Consider the following 24,265-nt stretch of genomic DNA (forward strand, 5'->3'; position numbering starts at 1 on the left):
CTTAAAAAATTGGTCTCATCAGTGTTGTTAAAAGGAAAGGCCATGTAACACAGTGGTAAAAATGCCCCTGTGCCAACTTTTTTGCAATGTTTTGCTGCCATTAAATTCTAAGTTAATGATTATTTGGCAAAAAAAATTCAGTTTCTCGGTTTGAACATTAAATATCTTGTCTTTACAGTCTATTCAATTGAATATAAGTTGAAAAGGATTTGCAAACCATTGTATTCTGTTTTTATTTTCGAATTACACAATGTGCCAACTTCACTTGTTTTGGGTTTTGTATATATACAGTCGCGATCAAAAATTTACATACACTTGTAAAGAACATAATGTCATGGCTGTCTTGAGTTTCCAATACTTTCTACAACTCTTATTTGTTTGTGATAGAGTGATTGGAGCACATACTTGTTTGTCACAAAAAACATTCATGAAGTTTGGTTCTATTATGAATTTATTATGGGTCTACTGAAAATGTGAACAAATCTGCTGGGTCAAAAGTATGCATACAGCAATGTTAATATTTGGTTACATGTCTCTTGGCAAGTTTCACTGCAATAAGGCGCTTTTGGTAGACATCAACAAGCTTCTGGCAAACTTCTGGTTGAATTTTTGACCACTCCTCTTGACAAAATTGATACAGCTCAGCTAAATGTGTTGGTTTTCTGACATGGACTTGTTTCTTCAGCATTGTCCACACGTTTAAGTTAGGACTTTGGGGAGGCCATTACACAATGTGCATATTAGTTGTAGTTGTTATTACCATGTTTGGAGGTGTTGAAATCTCCTTGTAAAATCACCAATGCTAATCAGTACCGTGTCAATGGCAAATCCAATGTAAATTAGCATGGAGCTAGTGCATTTTGAAAAGTAGAGAGCCTTAAAAGTGCTTTGTTTTTTTGTTTTTTTTAACATGTCCTCTCCAGCCAGTCAGGCAAATCATAAAGTTTGAGTGTTTTTTATCACGCATCCTGGCTTTGTTGGTATAGAAAATTTCAACATTGAGTCTGCTCTAAGTCTGTAACCGGACATGACGTCACAAGCAACAATTGTATCAAGTATGGCATCGTTTGATATTATGTGAATTACGGATGTAACAATATGAAAATTTAATATCACGGTTATCATTATAATCTTGTTATTGTTAAATATGCTCAAAAAGTATTTATACCCAAACTGGTATCTTCTGACCAAGTTTTCAATAACTAAAATAGATACAACAGATAAATTATATTATTATTATTATTATGTATTATTTCTGGCGGGCCTTGTGGTGTCCTACTCTGTTCAGCAGTCTTTAAAAGCCCGTTAAGAACAGCTGCGTCTCTTTTCCTCTAATTATGGAACGATCACGCTGTTCAAAGAGAGCACTGTTTGTAGGTTGCTCGGACAGCAATGTGTTTATATAAGTTTAGATTGTAGTATGTCGTTACCTAATGGGGAAATACGTTAATGTTTCTTGTTTTCATGCTAGCATTCAAGCGAGCCAGCTGGCACCAGTCAGTCAGTAAGTATATCAAACTGCAGTTATCAATAAAAAAATTTAAATTGAATCTGTTATTACTAACCATTGGGAATTTTACCGCAGTTATCATTAATACCGTTGATTGTTACATCCCTAATGTGAATAAATACCCGGTAGTGCCAACGAAATATGGTCAATGTATATGTTATGTTGTTCGGTAGGGTTTTGTTTGGTATCCTAAACTGTAAGTAGGTTTTGTTTGTTTACCTGGTGTTTCCCAAAGTCCCTAAAAACATTTCAATAGAACATGATCCAATTTTGGTTACTGTTTAACAGCACTGATATTATTTATCCCTCATATAGAGAAGAAGAAGAATGAACTTTGCCAGGAGCTAAGTCTTCAGGCTAGGGACCTTCGCTTTTTGCACAGTACCAGCCTTGCCACGAGAAACAACTGCATTATTATCCGAATGGAGGTATGTTATTTGTTTCAGATTAATTAGACAACAACACATCTTAAAAAAACACCTTTTTGTTAGTTCTTTTTTTGTAGAACACTTCAATTAATGTCTACTGTAATAGCACGCCTGTAAATTATATGTTTGGTGGTAGCATACGTCAGTCAAGTGAAGGGGAAACAAAGAAGCAAGCCTCATTCTGAGCATCAACTTTTCCGTTTAAAAAGACAGTTTCAAACACAAACATGTTATAAAGCTGTACATTTTTGCTGCTGTTGAATCATCTTCACAGTGTGCGAGGACATTCTCTATCATCTGCCACTGTGACATATGTCCCCGAAGCGCTTTGGGAGACACTGTAGTAGAAATAACAAGAGTCCTCCCTGCTAATCATTTTGCAGGGTGCCGAAATATCCTCTTTGCTCTGCACTTTTGTCAAGATTAGGTAGGTGCACTCATCCTTGCACCTGATCATGAAATAAGATGCTGAGCATTAATAGAAAAAAACACTATGCACAGTCATTATTACTGCTCAGTCGTTCTCACCTGTCTTTTTTGGGTCCTGTTCCGAATGCCCGGCACTCCACACACTTGGCATGCTGCTGGCACGAACCTAAACATGTAGGGCAACTCTCGCACAGTGGGCCCGCGTAGAGTGTGTCACACTTACACCTCCCGCACATACACGACCCTCTACCATTACACAGCTGCTGGTTTGGTGCCATGCACAAAGCAGTATCCATGGAACAGCTGCAGTCCTCATTTGTCCAGTCTTGGTCGCAAATGCACCTTCCACATTCGCACTTGCCGTGACCCCCACATATTCTGTGGAGGGAATTTGAAAAAAAATGAAAACATGTCCTTGTAAAAAGATGCATAATTTCTGGTAACGGCGTATTGTCGTTATACACCTGTTGTTTTGATATGGGCAATCAAAGTTGCTGCACTGGCAAAACTCCCCGTAGTATCCTTCTTCTGGGTTTTCTCTGCTGTTACATTGACAGAAGCCATAAACGCATGCTCCCCTACCGCTGCACAATGGGGCGTTTGGTCCTGAGCGACAGACGTTGTCATCTCTGTAAAAGCTTGATTCAATGTCGACATGGCATTGATGTCCAGTATAAGGTGGGTCGCATTCACAAGAGCCGCACACCAGAGCTCCGTGGCTGCTGCAGGCTGGACTGTTTTCCTCACGGGTTCTTGCACAGTCGCACTCACCTGGAGGAAATCAGCATGATTTTGGTGTTTGTTGGAAGGACTGCCTCATTTGTTTATTTGCTGTTACTCACACTCCACATTTATCACCAACTTGACATTTTGCGGAAAGCCCCTTGGTGCAAGATGGACAGACCATGGTCCTTTCCTGTTCTGATTTAAGTCACCAATCATTGTGGAGCAATGGGCCGACCCCACTTTTACCTGAGCACATTATTATTATATTGAATGTTTTCCTTTATATGATCTATTTGTATTATTAATTCTGACCTCCACGAGCATGTTTCCATTTATGATGCTGCTGAACGTGATGTTGAATGCAGCCGGCATGGGACTAGTGTCCATATTCAGCTCTGTGATTATATGGTCTTTCGGCATGTTGATGGAAAGAGGGAACGACTGGCTCACACCAGGCCTCAAGTGGAGGGTCACCTCCTGGGGCTGCAGGTACAGCGTCTCTGCTGTTGGCTGAGTGCTACAAATCGTGTAATAAGTTGAATGCAGTAATTCAAAAAGGGAAACAAATACGCTTCAAATGTTGGCATGATGGCACTTATGATCATAAGTGCCATCATGTGACTGCAGCAAACAATACAAGACTTCAACATAGTACTTTTTTGGTTTTTCATCTAAGGGCTGTATTTAAGCTTTTAAATGTTGTTTCTGACCCCATTTTGGTCTTGCCTTTAATATTACTAGTGTAACACGAGTCAGTCAGATGTGGCTCTTTTTGCCTGTCAGCCTTTAATCAAATATTCAGCTTAATAGTTTGTGGCTAAAACCCTTTTGAAAACTAATTGACAATTAACATTTCCTCTTTGAAATAGTCAAAAGGTGTCATCATGAAGGTAAGACGTATTGAATTTATTATTGGTTCGGTTCAGTATAAAAATGTTATTAGGAAGAATATATTTAGACTTATTATACTCTAACATTGTTTGTCTTAAAGATGAACACATTTAGTTTGTCTTCAGTGTTAAAAAATATATAGCGCTTACGGAAATACATGTAAACAGGACAGCAGTCTCAACTCTTTTTTTTTTTTTAACAGCTTCAAGTCATCTCAAGCTCAGAACAACAGCACACTTCCCCCCTTTACAATAACAGAACTGTGTGCAATATCCGGTCTGACTGTGCTAACAAAATAAAGATTTCAAAAAGTACCTTACACAAGCATAATGTACTTAAAGCACTTACTTTTACAAAATTATTATGCTTAGACTTAAAATACTGATCAAAATGGTCCAAAGATGTATTGCACCAATAAATGTGAGGATTTTTGCATTTAATAAATAAACATTTTACTATATTAAATTAAATATATGACACAAAAGTACACACTCTAAGGTGGTAAAATAAGAGTAAAGAGTAAAAAACGGAATTCAGAAAAACTGAATTGTATTGTTTTTTATATTGCTATTTATGTTTTTAAATGTATTGTTATGATTATTATTATTTTACTTGTTGTGGTTTATTCGTTACTAGTTGCTCTTTTAAACTATATTCAAAGTTTAAGTTTTGGTGGTAAAAAATACTCATGTTTTCAAATTAATGAATAATCTTGTTAATAATCGTGATTACAATATCTATCAAAATAATCTTGATTACTATTTGTGCCATAATCGTCCAGTCCTACTCTAAAGAATTACATAGTGGCCCTGTTTCATCTCATTTGTGTAAGTGTGTGTGTTTTGTGAAGCCGCATCAGAAGTGCACCAAAATAATAAAGACAAGAAATACCTCCTGAATAATCATAGCAATTATTGCGATGTATTGGTAATTTAAAAGGAAACTGCAGTTTTTGGGGAATTTTGCCTATTGTTCACAATCCTCATGAGATACAAGAACACATATGTGGTTATTTTTTTGGGGGGGAGGTTTGCATTCTAACTTGTGGTAATCAGCTCGTTCTCTCGATGGCCAGCAACGCAACTAATGAGAGCAATCCATTCTGCCTCTAAATCACTCTAAAAGCCACCAGCAATACTTAATTTGCATTCTATAACCTGTATAATAACCAAGCTGTAATGACATTATTATTTGAAGAGTGAACATTGAGGAACTGTTTTCTAACGTAGGAACACATTGTCTCGCTCACAGAGACGCTCAGTGCAACGGCAAGTGATAAGCTCGCTACGGCAAGAGGACATTTTGTAGTTTCTGCGCCAGCAGCTGAATAGCTTTTGAGTTTTTAATGCATAACACAATGCAATAGGACACCTCTCTGTACTGACTGAACCACATGAATAACCATATTACAGTATCTGTAAAGTATTAGCCCACATTTCATGTTTTGTTTGTACACAGCTAGCTCGGCGTATGTAGTTGTACTAACAAGCATGAAGTGCTACATGTACTCGATGGACAATTGTCTGTTTGGTCAAGCTGGCAGAGGACATTTCCAGTAGAATTTGGGAAGGTGGAAAAAACTTTGTCCTAATGCAGGGTTTGTTAGCAGTTATGAACAGGTTGTCTTTCAGTGTGATTCAGTTTCTTTGAGCAGTGTCCCCCTTGCAGGATACATGAAGCTTTTCCATCATAACAACATTTTGTGCCACTCAGTGCAGCAGAAGAACTCCATTTTGTCGGCATAGCTTGGCCCCAAGCTCCACATTTACACCACATAAGTCAGGACCGTCCTGACTCACTCTCGACTGGGGACGCTTGTCTGCTTCAGCCTTTCACCCTCTCTTTGTGCTCGCTCAGCTTCTATAACGAGTAGTTCATCCTCCGTATACTCCGGTTCCAAAAGATAAGGTTGTGAATCCTCATTGGTACAAAATTAGCCGTCTGTTATGAAGTCTGCCATGATTAGCAAACACAGGCTTTTTTTGCCAGAAGTAGTGAGTACGTTGCTATGAGAAGCAGGAAGTGTATTGCTATGTGCACTGAAACAAATGTGCAGAGAAAAGAAGTCCCGATAATGCTTAAAATGACCAAAATACAGTAAATATTGTACATATTACATATTATTGTGAATGTTTCTGTTACTATATCATATATATATATGCCTACAGCAGGTATATACAATGTTGATGGAGGTTTTTGAAGATGTTTTAGAGGGCTTAAGGTAGTACATGACACTCCCATTAGCTACATCTTAGGAGCGTGTTTTTTATCTTAAGAATGCAAAAGTAAATAAATTGATATGTGTTCTTGTCGCCAAAAAAATGCAGTTCCCCTTTAAGTGTCTCTGTGCTATGTTACCCAGTACAATACGGCTTGGTAATAATAACACTCTTTTTAATTTTTTTACTTGACCCCTCAATCTTCCCACTCCACTATGCCCAACTCCCGAAAACAGATCTCGCTTGTCTACTTCATCAATATATGTCCCCCTTAGCAAAGGAACACAGCACACAGTTTGTCTCTATTGCAATCTTACCTGCTATCATTTCTGGTAATTTGAACGCTGCCCTGAGGGTTATACATGTAATGTGTGGTACAGCCCGCACTCCTGAGCCCCTTCACGGTGTGACAGCGACGCTTCAAACCAGGGGCGGTGCACCAAGCAAACTGCGGATCCGACTGGATGCACTCGTTACAGTTGGACGCAGGCTTGAGAAATGTTTCATGTTCAGCCCAGCTGGGTAACAGTAGAGGCAACAGCAGCAACAAGAGACGCAGGGCCTTCAAAGCCATCTTGCAGTCAACAATAAAATGAAGCAAAGTATCACTTGTGAGCAGAATATCACTATTCAGCATTAAAAACTATTTTTAGTCTGCGTACCCATGTGACTATTCATTATGCTTTTGTCCTATCTGACTGTATTCTTGTTCCTCAGAAGGAATCACACTATGTCAAGGATAACAAAATACAGTAGCATCTCAACTTACAAGCTGAAATGGTTCTGTGACAGAGATCTTAACTAAACATTTGTATCTTAAATCACTAGTGTTTACCATTGAAATGGGTGCTTGGCCCTCCCAAAACAGCACAATATTAACATGTAACATGCCTTTTAAATAGAAACACTCTTTTACATAGGAGATATTGTACAAAAACAATACAATAGAATCTACTAACTTACCTTGGTTACTGAAAGCGTTCTCTTCTTTTATCAAAATAAAGTTAGATTTTTACGACAAAATGATTCAGTGACTCCAGTAACATTGGCTTGGAATGAGATCTGTGCTAAAATGTTGCTCGGTCACTGTTTTTATTTCCAAACCAGACCCTTCTAACCCTTCTATTGGTATAGCCTTTCACTTCAAATATTTACATAACAGAGTAGACCCTTAAACCTTAAGTCCAGAGACATAATAACATAAACATTGTCACTAAAGGAATAATACAGTCAATAAACACAAGTGTGGTGTCTCACTGTACAATTTACCCTTCCTTCATTTCTCCACAGTCATTGAAAGCCATCATAACCCCACTTTGCCTTTTGGTTTTGGATTTTCGTGGTCTGGGTTTGGAACACTGGCTTGTGCTGGAGCTCGCCTCACAGCTTGCTTCACAGACTCACTCGCTGCCTTTTGAGTTCAGGGCTCTGGAGGCCATTCTGCAACACAGGGTCAGGACAAGTTTGTTGCTGTCAATTTGTTCTTATGTAATGAGGCAAAATCACACTTCTACCAAACAGGTAAACAATCTCCAAACCCGATTGAATGAAGTTGAACCAGTGATATTGGACATTTTGGAATCTCTGGTGGATCCGAAAATCTTGTCTGCCGATAGAAGTAAACTACACATACTGCTGCAGAACAGTAAGAGGTAACAAAACATCAAGGACACAAATGCGTGACCTATTCAGTGCTATTTATTTTCGATTGCCCTAGTGTGTAAATGTGAGTGGGAATGTTGTCTGTCTATCTGTGTTGGCCCTGCAGCTGAGATAGTTTCCAGCACCCCCCGCAACCCAGAGAGGTACAAGCGGTAGAAAATGGATGGATGGATGGATGCTTTTGAAATATCGGACTCTTAAAAGCGAGAATACAACTACGGCATGGTTTTAAAGAGGAACTGCACTTTTTAAAAAGTTTGCCTGTCATTCACAATCCTTATGTGAGACAAGCAAACATATGTTTTTCTTTTTTTATGCATTCTAACTCGTAAATAAACGCCAGCTAAAATCAGCTAACAATGGATGTAATTGGATTGGCTCTATTCTGCCTATAAAGCACTGTAAAAACATCCAAAACATATATCAACTTTTTCTATACATGCTGTAAGTATATATGTAATGCAGTAACAGGCACATTCATAATAACATGTAATATTTACATATTTTTGTCATTTTAAACATGCGGCAGCTTTCGCGTTTTCCTTCAACAACAACAGCAACAAACTCAACAAACTCAAGGCTGACATGAGAGACAACAAAGACTACTTCAGGACATACAATGATTCGAAACCTTATATTTTTGAGCCTGAAAATGGAGGATGGGCTACAAGTTTTAGAAAATGTGCTAAACATATCCAACTTTAGTGAAATACTAAGCATCATGTAGCAGTAGTGCTAAAAGCTGAACAAGAAATACTTGGTATGAAGATAATAAAACAATCACTTACTGTATAAAGTCTGCTCTCACTGGGATGCCGACTAATGGGAAGTTCATATCTTCTCGTTTAGATGAAGAATTATACATAATCCTCCCACAGGTTAAAAACAAAAAAAGGTGGCTGCAAACAAGCGTTTTTCCGTGTCTTTCTCGCCATCTCCGGGTCAAAGTTGAATGTCAAAGTTGACCAACTTCTCAGTTTATGTCCATAATTTTCTTCTATATAAGTGAGATGCATTATTTGTAAACTAGAATTAACTTTTACCATTTCAGAGACGATGAAGCAGTTCACTGGCTCAGTATGTCAATAGCTGCATAAGCTGGTTAGCTCTTTGATCAAGGCGCCGCTAAAAGATAGATAGATAGATAGATAGATAGATACAAACCTCGTTTCCATATGAGTTGGGAAATTGTGTTAGATGTAAATATAAACGGAATACAATGATTTGCAAATCCTTTTCAACCCATATTCAATTGAATGCACTACAAAGACAAGATATTTGATGTTCAAACTCATAAACTTTATTTTTTTTTTGCAACTAATAATTAATTAACTTAGAATTTCATGGTTGCAACACATGCCAAAGTAGTTGGGAAAGGGCATATTCACCACTGTGTTACAGTTTACTCAGTAAACGTTTAGGAACTGAGGAGACACATTTTTTAAGCTTCTCAGGTGGAATTCTTTCCGATTCTTGCTTGATGTACAGCTTAAGTTGTTCAACAGTCCAGGGGTCTCCGTTGTGGTATTTTAAGCTTCATAATGCGCCACACATTTTCAATGGGAGACAGGTCTGGACTACAGGCAGGCCAGTCTAGTACCCGCACACTTTTACTATGAAGCCACGTTGATGTAACACATGGCTTGGCATTGTCTTGCTGAAATAAGCAGGGGCGTCCATGGTAACATTGCTTGGATGGCAACATATGTTGTGCGTCCATGAAAAAGACGGCGCTTAGATGGCAGCATATGTTGTTCCAAAACCTGTATGTACCTTTCAGCATTAATGGCGGCTTCACAGATGTGTAAGTTACCCATGTCTTGGGCACTAATACACCCCCATACCATCACAGATGCTGGCTTTTCAACTTTGCGCCTATAACAGTCCGGATGGTTCTTTTCCTCTTTGGTCCGGAGGACACGACGTCCACAGTTTCCAAAAACAATTTGAAATGTGGACTCGTCAGACCACAGAACACTTTTATACTTTGTATCAGTCCGTCTTAGATGAGCTCAGGCCCAGCGAAGCCAACGGCGTTTCTGGGTGTTGTTGATAGACCATTTTCGCCTTGCATAGGAGAGTTTTAACTTGCACTTACAGATGTAGCGATCAACTGTAGTTACTGACAGTGGTTTCTGAAGTGTTCCTGAGCCCATGTGGTGATATCCTTTACACACTGATGTCACTTGTTGATGCAGTGCAGCCTGAGGGATCGAAGGTCACGGGCTTAGCTGCTTACGTACAGTGATTTCTCCAGATTCTCTGAACCCTTTGATGATATTACGGACCGTAGATGGTGAAATCCCTAAATTCCTTGCAATAGCTGGTTGAGAAAGGTTTTTCTTAAACTGTTCAACAATTTGCTCACGCATTTGTTGACAAAGTGGTGACCCTCGCCCCATCCTTGTTTGTGAATGACTGAGCATTTCATGGAATCTACTTTTATACCCAATCATGGCACCCACCTGTTCCCAATTAGCCTGTTCACCTGTGGGATGTTCCTAATAAGTGTTTGATGAGCATTCCTCAACTTTATCAGAATGTATTGCCACCTTTCCCAACTTCTTTGTCACGTGTTGCTGGCATCAAATTCTAAAGTTAATGATTATTTGCAAAAAAAAAAGGTTTATCAGTTTGAACATCAAATATGTTGTCTTTGTAGCATATTCAACTAAATATGGGTTGAAAATGATTTGCAAATCATTGTATTCCGTTTATATTTACATCCAACACAATTTTCCAACTCATATGGAAACGGGCTTTGTAGATAGATAGATAGTACTTTATTGATTCCTTCAGGAGAGTTCCATCAGGAAAATTAAAATTCCAGCAGCATTGTACAGAATTGAAATCTAATTTCAAAAGTAAATAATAAATAATAATAAAAGTAGTTTGTCTACGTTTGCGCTTGTAATAACAATAACGCTAATATTTGGTTAATATGAGATGTAAATGGAGTATTGTTGGCGGTTTTGGTTGAGGTTTTTTTCCCCAGAGTTCCAAATATGCAATCGAGTACTACCATTAGCTGCATTGTTAGCCACCTCATACTTTCTGTATTTTACGAATCAGAATGCATTAAAAAAAAGAGAAGTGCATGTGTTCTCGTGTTAAGTGGGGATTTTGAATAATAAGCAAAATTAAAATTAAAAAAAGTTCAGTTCCCCTTTAAGAAACTAATGAGAATTTAATTGTGGTCCCCTTTAAACTTTGGGCACGCCTAGGACCCCAAAAAAGCATTACATGTGTTCCTTATGTCAGTGGTCCCCAACCACCGGTTTGGTGGTTGGGTCCCGGGCCGCACAAGAAAAAAAAAAAATATATATATATATTTTTTTTTTTTTAATTTTTATTAAATCAACATAATATTTGTCCCCCCCCCCCCCCCCCCGGTCCGCGGGACGAATTTTCAAGCGTTGAATGGTCCGCAGCTACAAAAAGGTTGGGGACCACTGCCTTATGTGACATGATTATTCAGTTTGATGTGCCGAGTGAAAAACAAGAAAATATTGTTTTGGTGTAATTGCACCCCTTAACCACCAGATAGCACCAGAAAACAATGAGCATAGTTCTCAGAGCTTTGACAAGAATAAATGAGTTAAACTGCCATTAAACCCAAGAAATGTAATGAAGATGATGTTGAGCAGTTATATACATCATGTCAGATATATATAAAAGACTTGTTTGAGCTCAATAAACTCAAACAAATCCTTCCTGTCTTCTCTCTCATTCTAGTTCAGTGGGCACTGCAAAAATAGACATTTTTTGTGTATAATTGTCTACTGTTTCAAAATCGATGTTGTCATGAATTATTGACCTATTCAAGGCTGTAATTACCCACCCTCAAATATTCCACTCTGCAACTTCTTTTTTTTTTTTTTAATATTGCATATTTCGTATTTTCCCCATTATTAAAATAACTGTTACTTTTTGACAAAAAAGCCATAAACCATTAAAAAAAAAAAATTTCATATCAATAATCGATCTGAAGTCTTGAAAATAGGGAAACAAAATATTTTTTTGCTGACTTATAACACTTCATTTTGTAAGTCAATCTTAAGGTTGCACAACAGTTAAGTGAGATTTTCTGTAATTCTGCTTGTAAACTGAGCAATTTTTTATTGACATAATAAACACAATATTTGTCTCCTACACCCTCTCCTTCTGTGTCAAAACTCTTACAGTTTATCCGAGTTAGAGACGGACATTAAGGTGTTCAAGGATTCTTTGTTGAAGATTTTGGATGAAGACGAAATCATTGAAGAACTATGTCTTACCAAGTGGACAGACCTGAGAGTTTTGTATGTCACAAACACACACACACACACACACACACACACACACACACACACACACACACACACACACACACACACACACACACACACACACACACACACACACACACACACTGTTTTGTATTTCTTTCTAATTACATTAATTTAGAATGCTTTATCATAGAAGTTACCAGGATATTTTACATTATTATATATACAACAACTTATTAATTTGCCACTTTCTTGTGTCAGAAATTAAAAAATTCACTCCTATGTATATGTCATTCTATTACTCTTTTCTTTTTTTTTTTACAGTTTTATTCAATGCTCAGACTGCAGTGAGTTACCTGTGTTGGTGCATGATTTATATATTCCATGGCAGAATTGGTACTATGACATGACAAATGTCATAAAATCACATACAGTACGATTCAATTATTTTCAGTCATAATTCCCCTGATGACAGAATTGCCCAAGCCCCTCTGAATTGTATTACTTTTGAGAATTGTATATTTATTCATCTATACAACGCACTGTTACATTATGTATTCATGCAGCTGACTAGGACTATTTTTTTATTTTCATTCCTGTCACAAACTTATCCATCTTTTCACCTTTGTTTGCTCAGTACACATGTTCCTGTGTACTTACTATTTCTACTATGTAGCCTGGTGATAAGATTGAGCACTGCTTCCACTGAGCTACAGACTTGTGTATCGTTCAAACATCATTATTAGACTGTAGACACACATAATGAAAATCACCCCTGCAGCTCGCGACCCCACTGACACCCACTATTTGAGAAACACCGGAATATTATAACATTTTTGGGTACCTTCTGCAACTAATTTTGGTCAGTGCCTGTGAGGTTCATAAAGCAAATATTGTTTGTTGTTTAATAATATCTACGGTCCTTATTTGAGTCAAATTGTATCTTTCTAGTGAGGAGAGCAGTTTGGGGATTGACCATGCAGAGGAGATGGAACTTTTGTTGGATAATTACTACATGCAGGTAACCGTAAAGCCTGTAGAAAGCAACATGGTGACAATAATACTTACCAGTCAAGTTATACAAGTAAAGACAATTTACAGTTTCATCAGCACTGATAATGTAACAAATAACTGTTTTTGAGGTGTATGTCAATGATGCTGCTTGTTCATACTTATGTATGTTGTCATGGTGCTCCCTGCAGGCTGAGGAGCTGGGGAACAAGGCCAGGGAGCTGAAAGGTCTGATAGACGACTCAGAGAGTGTCATCTTTATAATTCTGGACAGGTACAGTCCACTCTTGTAAATGATTATTGAAAATCCAACACTGTGTGTTCTGGGACATGGGTTGACTTGTAAGTTGTTTGAATTTCAAAAAACAGCAAATTGACATAATAAAATAAAACACTCTCACTGTAATGCCGACTGTTGGGATGTTTATATATTCCTGTTCAGATGAATAATTAATCATAATCCCCATGCAGGGTTTAATAAAAAAAGGTCTGTTTTTGCACTTATAATAACTAAAACTTGGCTAATATTCAGGTCATGAGATGTAAATTGAGTTTTGTTGGTGGTTTTTGTATGTTTTTAGATGGCTTTATGGGCGCAATAGAGTACTCCCATTAGCTACATTGTTAACCATATTGTACTTGAAATATTTTACGAATTAGAATGCATTAAAAAAAAGAAAAACATGTTCTTGTTTTACATAGGAATTTTGAAATTCCAAAAAAGTGCAATTCTCCCTTCTTACGTCATGTTAATGCTAGTTATATTAGCAATCATTCTTTTAGCTACATTATATTTATACTGGTATTATTGCTATCGTTATTAAATATCATACCAGTATAAGAAAAGTTAACTACTGTGTAATTAAAAAAATGCATCAGCTTTGTGCTTTTTAATGTATTTTATGTATTTTGTGTTATTTAATGTTTTCCTCTTGTTTTCATACGTTTTTACCTTATTTTGGGGGACTTTTTGTTTCTGTACTGCAGCCCCATAATTTCCATATTGTGGTATAATTAAAGTCAGTCATGTCCTATCCTATCCTAAAAGAGAGAGAGCAGGAATGTGTTTGCAGTGCAATACTGTCGCCAAGTGGTGTTTTTTGGTATTGCTGTAAATAATGAGCTTAATGGTTTGCTAATTTCGGTAATTGTATTTTCAACATATTAAATGTGTATGTAACTTATAAAATTATTAGTATTGCTGAGCAACCTGTGGCACAATCATACCTGTCAAATCTTGTTTTGCCCTACATTCCCAATGCCCTTCTGTTTAAGTAGTTTCCTGTAAATTTCCCATACTTTAACTTAAAAAAAAAAGAAAAAGAAATCCTCTCCATTACTGCCAGAGCAGGACAGAAGTCTGTGAGAGCGATGGTGCAGCAAGCAGTTCTTTGTCAAAGTGTGCCAAATGACGCCTCACTGTTGTTTGTGTATTCCAGCCATCGAAATGTGATGATGCGTTTGAACCTGCAACTGACCATGGGAACATTCTCACTCTCTTTGTTTGGTCTCATCGGCGTGGCTTTTGGGATGAACTTGGAGTCGTCTTTCGAAGAGGTGACACATCCTGCCTTTCCAAGCTTCTGTTTGTTTGTGGGCATGTTAAATGTTTGTGTTTGTTGTTTTTGCAGGACCGTCGTGTTTTCTGGCTGGTTACAGGGTTCATGTTCCTGGGGAGCGGCTTGATTTGGAGGCGACTGCTGTCCTTCCTGGGACGACAACTAGAGCCTACATTACTCCCACCAGTAACAAACTCACTCTCTTTTCACATACACTAATACTAGCAATTTGAAAGTACTGTATTTTCTGGAATATAAGCCGCTACTTTTTCCCAACGATTTTGACCCTGCAGCTAGTTTATGGATTTTTCTTCACAAATGCCCATAAAGTTTTGTATTCAACAAATAGTCTTCATACTACACCGATAGAGACACTGAAAATGTGCGTTATTGTCTGTGCTATGGTGCCATCTTTTGGACGGGTTTGCTCACTGCAAGTGCTGTGGGTTAAAAAGTACTTCCTGTTTTGTGCCTTGAACTGGAAGTATAACCATCCATAGCGTTTTTGCTCCAAAGGATTTTTCATTCAACACTCCAAGCTACGTTTGTAAGTTTTACAATATAACTAAAACAATTCATACTTACTAAACTTTCCAATGTGTAATGTCTGAAGGAGTGTTTTTGATAGGGCTGGGTGATTATATGGTCGTGATCGCGACTAATTTGAGTTTGATCGCGGTGATCAACTGTTAACATATTTCCTCGATCAAACATGGCGGATATGTCTGTTAAAAGTTATCGCAGTAGTAAACAGTAGGGAAGCAGCGATGCTTGGTATAATCCTCCACGGAACAATCCACCTTTTGTTGACCGTGACTCTCTGTGTGTCTGTGAATGAGTGTGTGTTACCGCAGTAGTAAACAGTAGGGAAGCAACAACTTAAGGGGGCCAGTCTGGAGTGGGAAAAAAGCACATATACATACAGGTAAAAGCCAGTAAATTAGAATATTTTGAAAAACTTGATTTATTTCAGTAATTGCATTCAAAAGGTGTAACTTGTACATTATATTTATTCATTGCACACAGACTGATGCATTCAAATGTTTATTTCATTTAGTTTTGATGATTTGAAGTGGCAACAAATGAAAATCCAAAATTCCGTGTGTCACAAAATTAGAATATTACTTAAGGCTAATACAAAAAAGGGATTTTTAGAAATGTTGGCCAACTGAAAAGTATGAAAATGAAAAATATGAGCATGTACAATACTCAATACTTGGTTGGAGCTCCTTTTGCCTCAATTACTGCGTTAATGCGGCGTGGCATGGAGTCGATGAGTTTCTGGCACTGCTCAGGTGTTATGAGAGCCCAGGTTGCTCTGATAGTGGCCTTCAACTCTTCTGCGTTTTTGGGTCTGGCATTCTGCATCTTCCTTTTCACAATACCCCACAGATTTTCTATGGGGCTAAGGTCAGGGGAGTTGGCGGGCCAATTTAGAACAGAAATACCATGGTCCGTAAACCAGGCACGGGTAGATTTTGCGCTGTGTGCAGGCGCCAAGTCCTGTTGGAACTTGAAATCTCCATCTCCATAGAGCAGGTCAGCAGCAGGAAGCATGAAGTGCTCTAAAACTTGCTGGTAGACGGCTGCGTTGACCCTGGATCTCAGGAAACAGAGTGGACCGACACCAGCAGATGACATGGCACCCCAAACCATCACTGATGGTGGAAACTTTACACTAGACTTCAGGCAACGTGGATCCTGTGCCTCTCCTGTCTTCCTCCAGACTCTGGGACCTCGATTTCCAAAGGAAATGCAAAATTTGCATGGTTGGGTGATGGTTTGGGGTGCCATGTCATCTGCTGGTGTCGGTCCACTCTGTTTCCTGAGATCCAGGGTCAACGCAGCCGTCTACCAGCAAGTTTTAGAGCACTTCATGCTTCCTGCTGCTGACCTGCTCTATGGAGATGGAGATTTCAAGTTCCAACAGGACTTGGCGCCTGCACACAGCGCAAAATCTACCCGTGCCTGGTTTACGGACCATGGTATTTCTGTTCTAAATTGGCCCGCCAACTCCCCTGACCTTAGCCCCATAGAAAATCTGTGGGGTATTGTGAAAAGGAAGATGCAGAATGCCAGACCCAAAAACGCAGAAGAGTTGAAGGCCACTATCAGAGCAACCTGGGCTCTCAAAACACCTGAGCAGTGCCAGAAACTCATCGACTCCATGCCACACCGCATTAACGCAATAATTGAGGCAAAAGGAGCTCCAACCAAGTATTGAGTATTGTACATGCTCATATTTTTCATTTTCATACTTTTCAGTTGGCCAACATTTCTAAAAATCCCTTTTTTGTATTAGCCTTAAGTAATATTCTAATTTTGTGACACACGGAATTTTGGATTTTCATTTGTTGCCACTTCAAATCATCAAAATTAAATGAAATAAACATTTGAATGCATCAGTCTGTGTGCAATGAATAAATATAATGTACAAGTTACACCTTTTGAATGCAATTACTGAAATAAATCAAGTTTTTCAAAATATTCTAATTTACTGGCTTTTACCTGTATTACAACATACATCTCGAGACTTGCAACAGAGGGGAAGGAGTGGGGCTACGGTGGAAGGCTGCAGCTCTTCAGGCGCTGCCCAGCCGTCCATCACCCCTAAGGGATTCGCGTCAAGTGCGTTGGATGGGGGGTGGGGTATGTGTGTGTGGCGTACATCAGAATATCAGGGAAGTTGAAATAAAAATACTGTATTTTCTGGACTTTAGAGAGCACCGAGATATAAGCCTCAGATATATACATTGTGAAATTAGTTATTTGCTCTGAAGTATTTTGTAAATGTTTATTTACATACCTTAATTGTTTTCAAACTGTGTCTGTAACACGGTAGTAAAACAGTTGATAAAACAACAGTGTCGTAGACCCACTTACTGCGTAAGCTAGCTCTCCAATCAGCTAAATAGACTCCACAATTCAGCCGTTAACTCCACGGTGACGTTTTGGTGACTATATTGACGAATTTGTGAAACTGAAACAATACCAAAAAAAATGCCGCCATTGTAAGTTTATAATACTGACACAGACACTTGTAGACCTGTTAGCATATTAGCTAATGATAGCGACGCAAGCTTCATGACATTACAATAGCACGTACAAATATGCATGAAACACTCCTACTGACATTTCACATGGGACGGTTTAATAATTATGAATTGTTGTAGTTCAACTGTGAAACTTACAAAATGTTTCTTGGTGTGATGAATGAAGAATCCTTTCAAGCAGAAACGCTATGGACAGTTTTACAATCGGTTCAAGGCAAAACGGGAAGTACATTTTCAACTTGCACCACATGCAGTAAGCAAACTCGTCCAGAAGACGGCGCTTTAGCACAAACAATAACACACCATTTCAGTCCTATGTTTGAGTTTAATGAAAACTATTAAACACAAATCATAATGGCAATTAGTGAAAACAAATACCTAAATTAGCCGCACGGTTTTATAAGCCACAGCATTCAAATTGTAGGGAAAAAGTAGCGACTTAATGTCCGGAATTTACGGTAAGTGAAATGTCATTGTGAAGAGAAGGAACATTTATTTGGGAACATAATGTGTCCAGTAGCGCTCATTCATCGCCAAAACACTCAAGCTTCCCATCATGAACTAAACAATGTCTAGACGGCCACTTGAAACAGCGACTAAACTACGAAGCTAAAGTTGACAAGAACAATTGATCTCAACACAACTCAACACATCTAATTTGCTTGTGTCGACATCATGGATGTAAGATCAGTGTGCAAACAGGACAGAAGTTGCAACTTAAGAGACTCTTTTTATTTTACAGCCTCAAATTGTCTCCTTACTCGTCAAGCTCAGAACAACAGCACAGTGCACTTCCTCCCTTTACAATAATAGCGCGGCCCGCCACATCCGGTCTAACTGCGCTAACAAAATAAAGGTTTCAAAAAGTATCTTAAACAAGCATATTTTACTTAAAGCACTTATTGATAATTTTACACAATTATTATGCGTTGATCTAAAATACTAGTCAAAATTGTCCGAAGATGTACAGTATCGCACCAAAAAATGTGAGAATGTCTGTATTTATTTAAACAATCATTGTATTTAATTTTTTTTTTTTTTTTTACACAAAAGCACACACTCAATGGAAAGATAAAAAAAAAGTGTAAAAGGTAAAAAAATAAATTAAAATCAATTAAAACGGAAAAACTGAATTGTATTGTTTTTATATTGCTTTTGTTATTTAAATGTATTGGTGTTACTATTATTATCATTTTGCTTATTATGGTCTATCTGTGTTGGCCCTGCGATGAGGTGACGACTTGTCCAGGGTGTACCGCGCCTTCCGTTAATGTGCAGCTGAGATAGGCTCCAGCACCCCCCGCGACCCCGAAAGGGACAAGCGGTAGAAAATAGATGGATGGTTTATTTGTTTCTAATTTATATAGTTTTTTTTAAACTATAACATAGAGTCAAGTTTTAGGGGTACAATAAATACTCATGTTTTTAAATTAAAGAATAATCAGGGTTTAATCGTGATTACAATCCATCCATCTATCCATTTTCTACCGCTTGTCCCTTTTGAGGTTGCGGGGGGTGCTGGAGCCTATCTCAGCTGCATTCGGGCGGAAGGCGGGGTGCACCCTGGACAAGTCGCCACCTCATCACAGGGCCAACACAGATAGACAGACAACATTCACACTCACATTCACACACTAGGGCCAATTTAGTGTTGCCAATCAACCTATCCCCAAGTGCATGTGATTACAATATCAATCGAAATAATCATCCAGCCCTACCGTAGAGTTATTGAGTCTGTTCACCGGACTGGAGAGCTAGCTACTGCAGCTAGTGAGTCCATGATGATGACTTTGGTTTTGTTTGATCAGCCGTTTTGATGCGGTGTTACAGGCACCGTCTGGCAACAATTAAGGCATGCAAATAAATATTTACAAAATCTTAAGTACCGGGATATATCTGTGGCTTATAGTCGGGTGCGGCTAATATATGTAAAATTAAAATTAAGTGTTCTTCTACCCTTTGTTAGGTGCGGTTTAAATACCAGTGCACTCGATAGTCTGGAAATTACAGTAGTTTGTATTTGTGGGATGTAGAATTGATGTAACATGTTTGAAATTCACTGAATCATGACTTATATATAATGTGCCAAATATTCACCTTTTCTTCTAAAATGTTTCTTCTACTCTTATTACCTATTATTGTTCGGTGGTGAGAAATATTGAAGACATGAGAAATAAGAAATGCATTTTCCTTGGTGACTGTGAAGAATCATGCTGCTCACACACTGCTGTGGGACGGCATTCCGCTCCTCCACCGGGAGCAGATCCATCCTCACTATCATTTTCTCGGTTTTTGACAGATTCCTCCTGTTTGGAAGAGAAATCTGAAAGCGTCGGAGATGAAGCCCGGAGTCAAATGATTCTACCAACCTGGGACTAGTTTGAGGGTTGATAGAATCATGTCCTGCAGCACATAGGCCAGGTGTGTGATTATTATATTGTGTGATGGCGCAGTCATCTCTGGTTCTTGAGGAGTGTGTTTGTCCTTCACATTGTCTATTGGTGACACACACGACTTCCAATCTTGATTTCTATCAATGTGAACATTATAAACACGTGCAGTCATGTTGTTGCATGTCAGGATACTGATGGGATTCACATTTCAGATATGATTCATCCATGATATACAGTGTTATATATTGTCCATCCATCCATTTTCTACCGCTTATCCCTTTTGGGGTTGCGAGGAGTGCTGGAGCCTATCTCAGCTACAATTGGGCGGAAGGCGCGGTACACCCTGGACAAGTCGCCACCTCATCGCAGGGCCAACACAGATAGACAGACAACATTCACACTCACATTCACACCCTAGCAGAGGTGGGTAGTAACGCGCTACATTTACTCCGTTACATCTACTTGAGTAACTTTTGGGATAAATTGTACTTCTAAGAGTAGTTTTAATGCAACATACTTTTACTTTTACTTAAGTATATTTATAGAGAAGGAACGCTACTTTTACTCCGCTACTTTTATCTACATTCAGCTCGCTACTCGCTACTAATTTTTATCGATCTGTTAATGCACGCTTTGTTTGTTTTGGTCTGTCAGACAGACCTTCAAAGTGCCTGCCTTACTGGTGACGTTTCACTTCGTTCCACCAATCAGATGCAGTCACTGGTGACGTTTCACTTCGTTCCACCAATCAGATGTACCGGTAGTCACTGGTGACGTTGGACCAATCAAACAGAGCCAGGTGGTCACATGACCTGACTTAAACAAGTTGAAAAACGTATTGGGGTGTTACCATTTAGTGGTCAATTGTACGGAATATGTACTGTACTGTGCAATCTACTAATAAAAGTTCCAATCAATCAATCAAAAGTGTGAAGGAAAAAAGATACTTTTTATTTCAACCGTACATCCCGTCAAAAGCCTAAAGACTGACTGCACAGTTCCTGTCTTCACAATAAAAGTGCCGCTCCATCGCGCCTGCGCTTTCAAAACAAGAGTCTCCGAAAGCCAGCGCAAACAAGCTAGCAAGCTTAGGAGTTTGACGCCAATATATTTCTTGTAAAGTGTATAAAAACGAATATGGAAGCTGTACAAATAAGATGCCAAAAACCCACCACTTTCATGTGGTATTAGACAGAAAGGAGGAAAGGAGGAACTTTTCTTCTCCTCCATTTGAAAATGTGGACGTTACCAGCACTACTGTCTGATTACAATCAATGCAAGTCATCAGAATCAGGTAATACACCAACTTATATTATTGTGTTCATAAAAGAAAGGAATCTATATGTTAAACATGCATGTATATTCATTAAAACATCTTTAACATGTAAACAAAAACAGCTAAATAAATACATATAAATTATATACTGTATATATCAATGTATATGTATATATATATATATATATATATATATATATATATATGTGTGTGTGTGTGTGTGTGTGTGTGTGTGTGTGTGTATGTTACTCATCAGTTACTCAGTACTTGAGTAGTTTTTTCACAACATACTTTTTACTTTTACTCAAGTAAATATTTGGGTGACTACTCCTTACTTTTACTTGAGTAATAAATCTCTAAAGTAACAGTACTCTTACTTGAGTACAATTTCTGGCTACTCTACCCACCTCTGCACCCTAGGGCCAATTTAGTGTTGCCAATCAACCTATCCCCAGGTGCATGTTTTTGGAGGTGGGAGGAAGCCGGAGTACCCGGAGGGAACCCACGCAGTCATGGGGAGAACATGCAAACTCCACACAGAAAGATCCCGAGCGCAGGATCGAACCCAGGACCTTCGTATTGTGAGGCAGACGGATATTGTATTATATGTATTTGTTTGATTCCTTAGCATTTTATAACCTCTGGTTAAATGATGACATTTGTTCTAAAGCTGCGTGATTTTGTTAACATGCAGCATGGAGAGCATTGTTGATCCCTCCCTTTGCAAAACCATCTATCCTGCAACACACATCAAAATATAACAGGCTTATTTTATTCAACTTGGTCCTATCATTTTTTAGTGTATTCTTTTCAATTACCGTACTACAACAATGGTTCTCAAACTTAATTCACCAAGTACTACCTCTCCAAGTTCCACCATAATGACCAACACTGAAATACAGTAGCTTAGTAGGCCTAACTATACCACAGTTTGAGAATCACTGTCCGAGACTATTGCACATGAAGAACTTTATCATCTTTAACATATCTATGCACATTTTCCAGCTCCTAACATCATAAATTTTTGGAAGTTTGTTGTGTTGAAGCATATGTTCAGGTGTGGTGTAATGTAATTAGTAGCCCAACTACTGTGAAGGTGTGTAACACCTGTACGGCAGCTTCACAAAGAGTTAACTGAAAATGAGAAGTCAGAGGGACAACTACATGATTGACATGTGACCCACAAAATTGGAGCTAAAGTCATTTTGCAAGAAGCACATCAGACATGAAGTGACTACAAATGATTGAGGAATATTTCAATGTGATGTTCCCAGGAGCCTGACAGGCAAGGTTTAGGGGAAAACAGTTTAAAATGTTTTTTAAGTCTATTTTGGGGTCATGCAAGCTGGGCCCTTTGGTGTTGGTGTGGGAGGTTTTCTAATCCTGTACGAGCTTGAAAAAGTGGTTGTTGCAGCAACTGTAATAAAAAGAAGGTGACATGTTTAGACTTGACACATTTGAAAAAATCCTGGGTCTTGTTGAAGGGGAAAAAAACGCTGTCCTGCTCAGCAGGTTCATACTTTGTCTAATAAAAACTTAGCAAGCGTATGTCAATTTCCTGATCCACCATTAGATGTATTTGTACAGTGTCAGTGACCAAAATGGGAGAAACATTTTCCTTGCCATGCTGCTCCTCCCAATGTCTCTTCTCCTCTGCGCCAAGAGCGGATATAGTCCTCATGAAGCCGCCTTGGTCGTTTGTCCCTTTTGACTCAGGTTTCCATGGCAACAGCTCCCCTGACCTTCATGGTATTGTGGGGAAGCTCGTCAACACGTCGCACCTTGGTCTAGTGTGTGACTTTAAAGTCAACCATTTTACATGATAGTGTACGTTAATCATGTTATTAGCATGCAGAAACGCCAATATACTGTACTCGTAAGTGGAGGTACCATTTTACTTGTAAATTGAGGTATCACTGTACTCACAAGTTGAGGTACCATTTTACTTCTACGTCGAGGTATTATGTCACTCTTAAGTTGATTTTACTTGCAGGTTAAAGTATGACAGAACTTGTAATTTGAGGTACCATTTTACTTGTAAGTCAATGTATTACGGTACTTGTAAGTTGACGTACCATTTTACTTGTAAATCGAGGTATCACTGTAGTCATAAGTTGAGGTACCATTTTACTCGCAAGTTGCTATATCACGATACTCGTTAGTTGAGGTACCATTTAACTCGCAGGTCAATGTACTCCAGTACTCGTAATTTGAGGTACCATTTTACTTGTAAGTCAATGTATTACGGTACTTGTAAGTTGAGGTACCATTTTACTTGTAAATCGAGGTATCACTGTACTCATAAGTTAAGGTTCCATTTTACTCGCAAGTTGATATGTCACGGTACTTAAAGTTGAGGTACCATTTTACTTGCAGGTTAAAGTGATTGATTGAGACTTTTATTAGTAGATTGCACAGTGAAGTACATATTCCGTACAATTGACCACTAAATGGTAACAACCGAATAAGTTTTTCAACTTGTTTAAGTCGGGGTCCACGTTAATCAATTCATGGTACTCCAGTACTTGTAATTTGAGGTGCCATTTTACTTTTAAGTCAATGTATTACGGTACTTGTAAGTTGAGGTACCATTTTACTTGTAAATCGAGGTATCACTGTACTCATAAGTTGAGGTACCATTTTACTCGCAAGTTGATGTATCACGGTACTCGTTAGTTGAGGTACCATATTTCTTTGTACGTCAACGTATTATGTTACCAATAAGTTGATGTATTGTACCATTTTGCGCATACGACATGCTTGCCAACCTTGAGACCTCCGATTTCGGGAGGTGGGGGGTGGGGGCGTGGTCGGGGGTGGGGTGGGGCGTGGTTAAGAGG

The 24,265-nt window shown here is 38.5% G+C and overlaps 2 protein-coding genes across 3 annotated transcripts in view; one reads left to right on the forward strand and one right to left on the reverse strand.

Moving 5' to 3' along the window:
- Positions 1–24,195, forward strand: part of mrs2 (magnesium transporter MRS2) — a 32,007-nt gene extending 7,812 nt beyond the window's left edge. Inside the window, exons 4-12 of one of the 2 annotated variants that reach the window (XM_061951572.2) lie at positions 1,826–1,938; positions 7,494–7,655; positions 7,725–7,855; positions 12,050–12,166; positions 13,085–13,154; positions 13,336–13,418; positions 14,584–14,701; positions 14,776–14,889; positions 20,056–24,195. In XM_061951572.2, coding sequence (XP_061807556.1) covers positions 1,826–1,938; positions 7,494–7,655; positions 7,725–7,855; positions 12,050–12,166; positions 13,085–13,154; positions 13,336–13,418; positions 14,584–14,701; positions 14,776–14,889; positions 20,056–20,115 — 968 coding nt within the window. In that variant the 3' untranslated portion in view covers positions 20,116–24,195. The remainder of the gene's footprint in view (positions 1–1,825; positions 1,939–7,493; positions 7,656–7,724; positions 7,856–12,049; positions 12,167–13,084; positions 13,155–13,335; positions 13,419–14,583; positions 14,702–14,775; positions 14,890–20,055) is intronic. The other variant, XM_061951581.2, reaches the window with a different exon arrangement.
- LOC133598809 (integrin beta-1-like) lies at positions 2,118–7,333 on the reverse strand. The gene is made up of 7 exons (XM_061951591.1): positions 7,167–7,333; positions 6,521–6,777; positions 3,406–3,610; positions 3,210–3,339; positions 2,832–3,138; positions 2,467–2,745; positions 2,118–2,387 (listed from the first exon to the last, which is right to left on the reverse strand). The coding sequence occupies exons 2-7, from the start codon at positions 6,775–6,777 to the stop codon at positions 2,207–2,209; spliced, it is 1,359 nt and encodes a 452-aa protein (XP_061807575.1). The 5' UTR covers positions 7,167–7,333; the 3' UTR covers positions 2,118–2,206.
- Positions 24,196–24,265: the final 70 nt, after the last annotated feature.

Source organism: Nerophis lumbriciformis, linkage group LG04 (genome assembly GCF_033978685.3).
Source record: "Nerophis lumbriciformis linkage group LG04, RoL_Nlum_v2.1, whole genome shotgun sequence".
Taxonomy (NCBI): Eukaryota; Metazoa; Chordata; class Actinopteri; order Syngnathiformes; family Syngnathidae; genus Nerophis; species Nerophis lumbriciformis.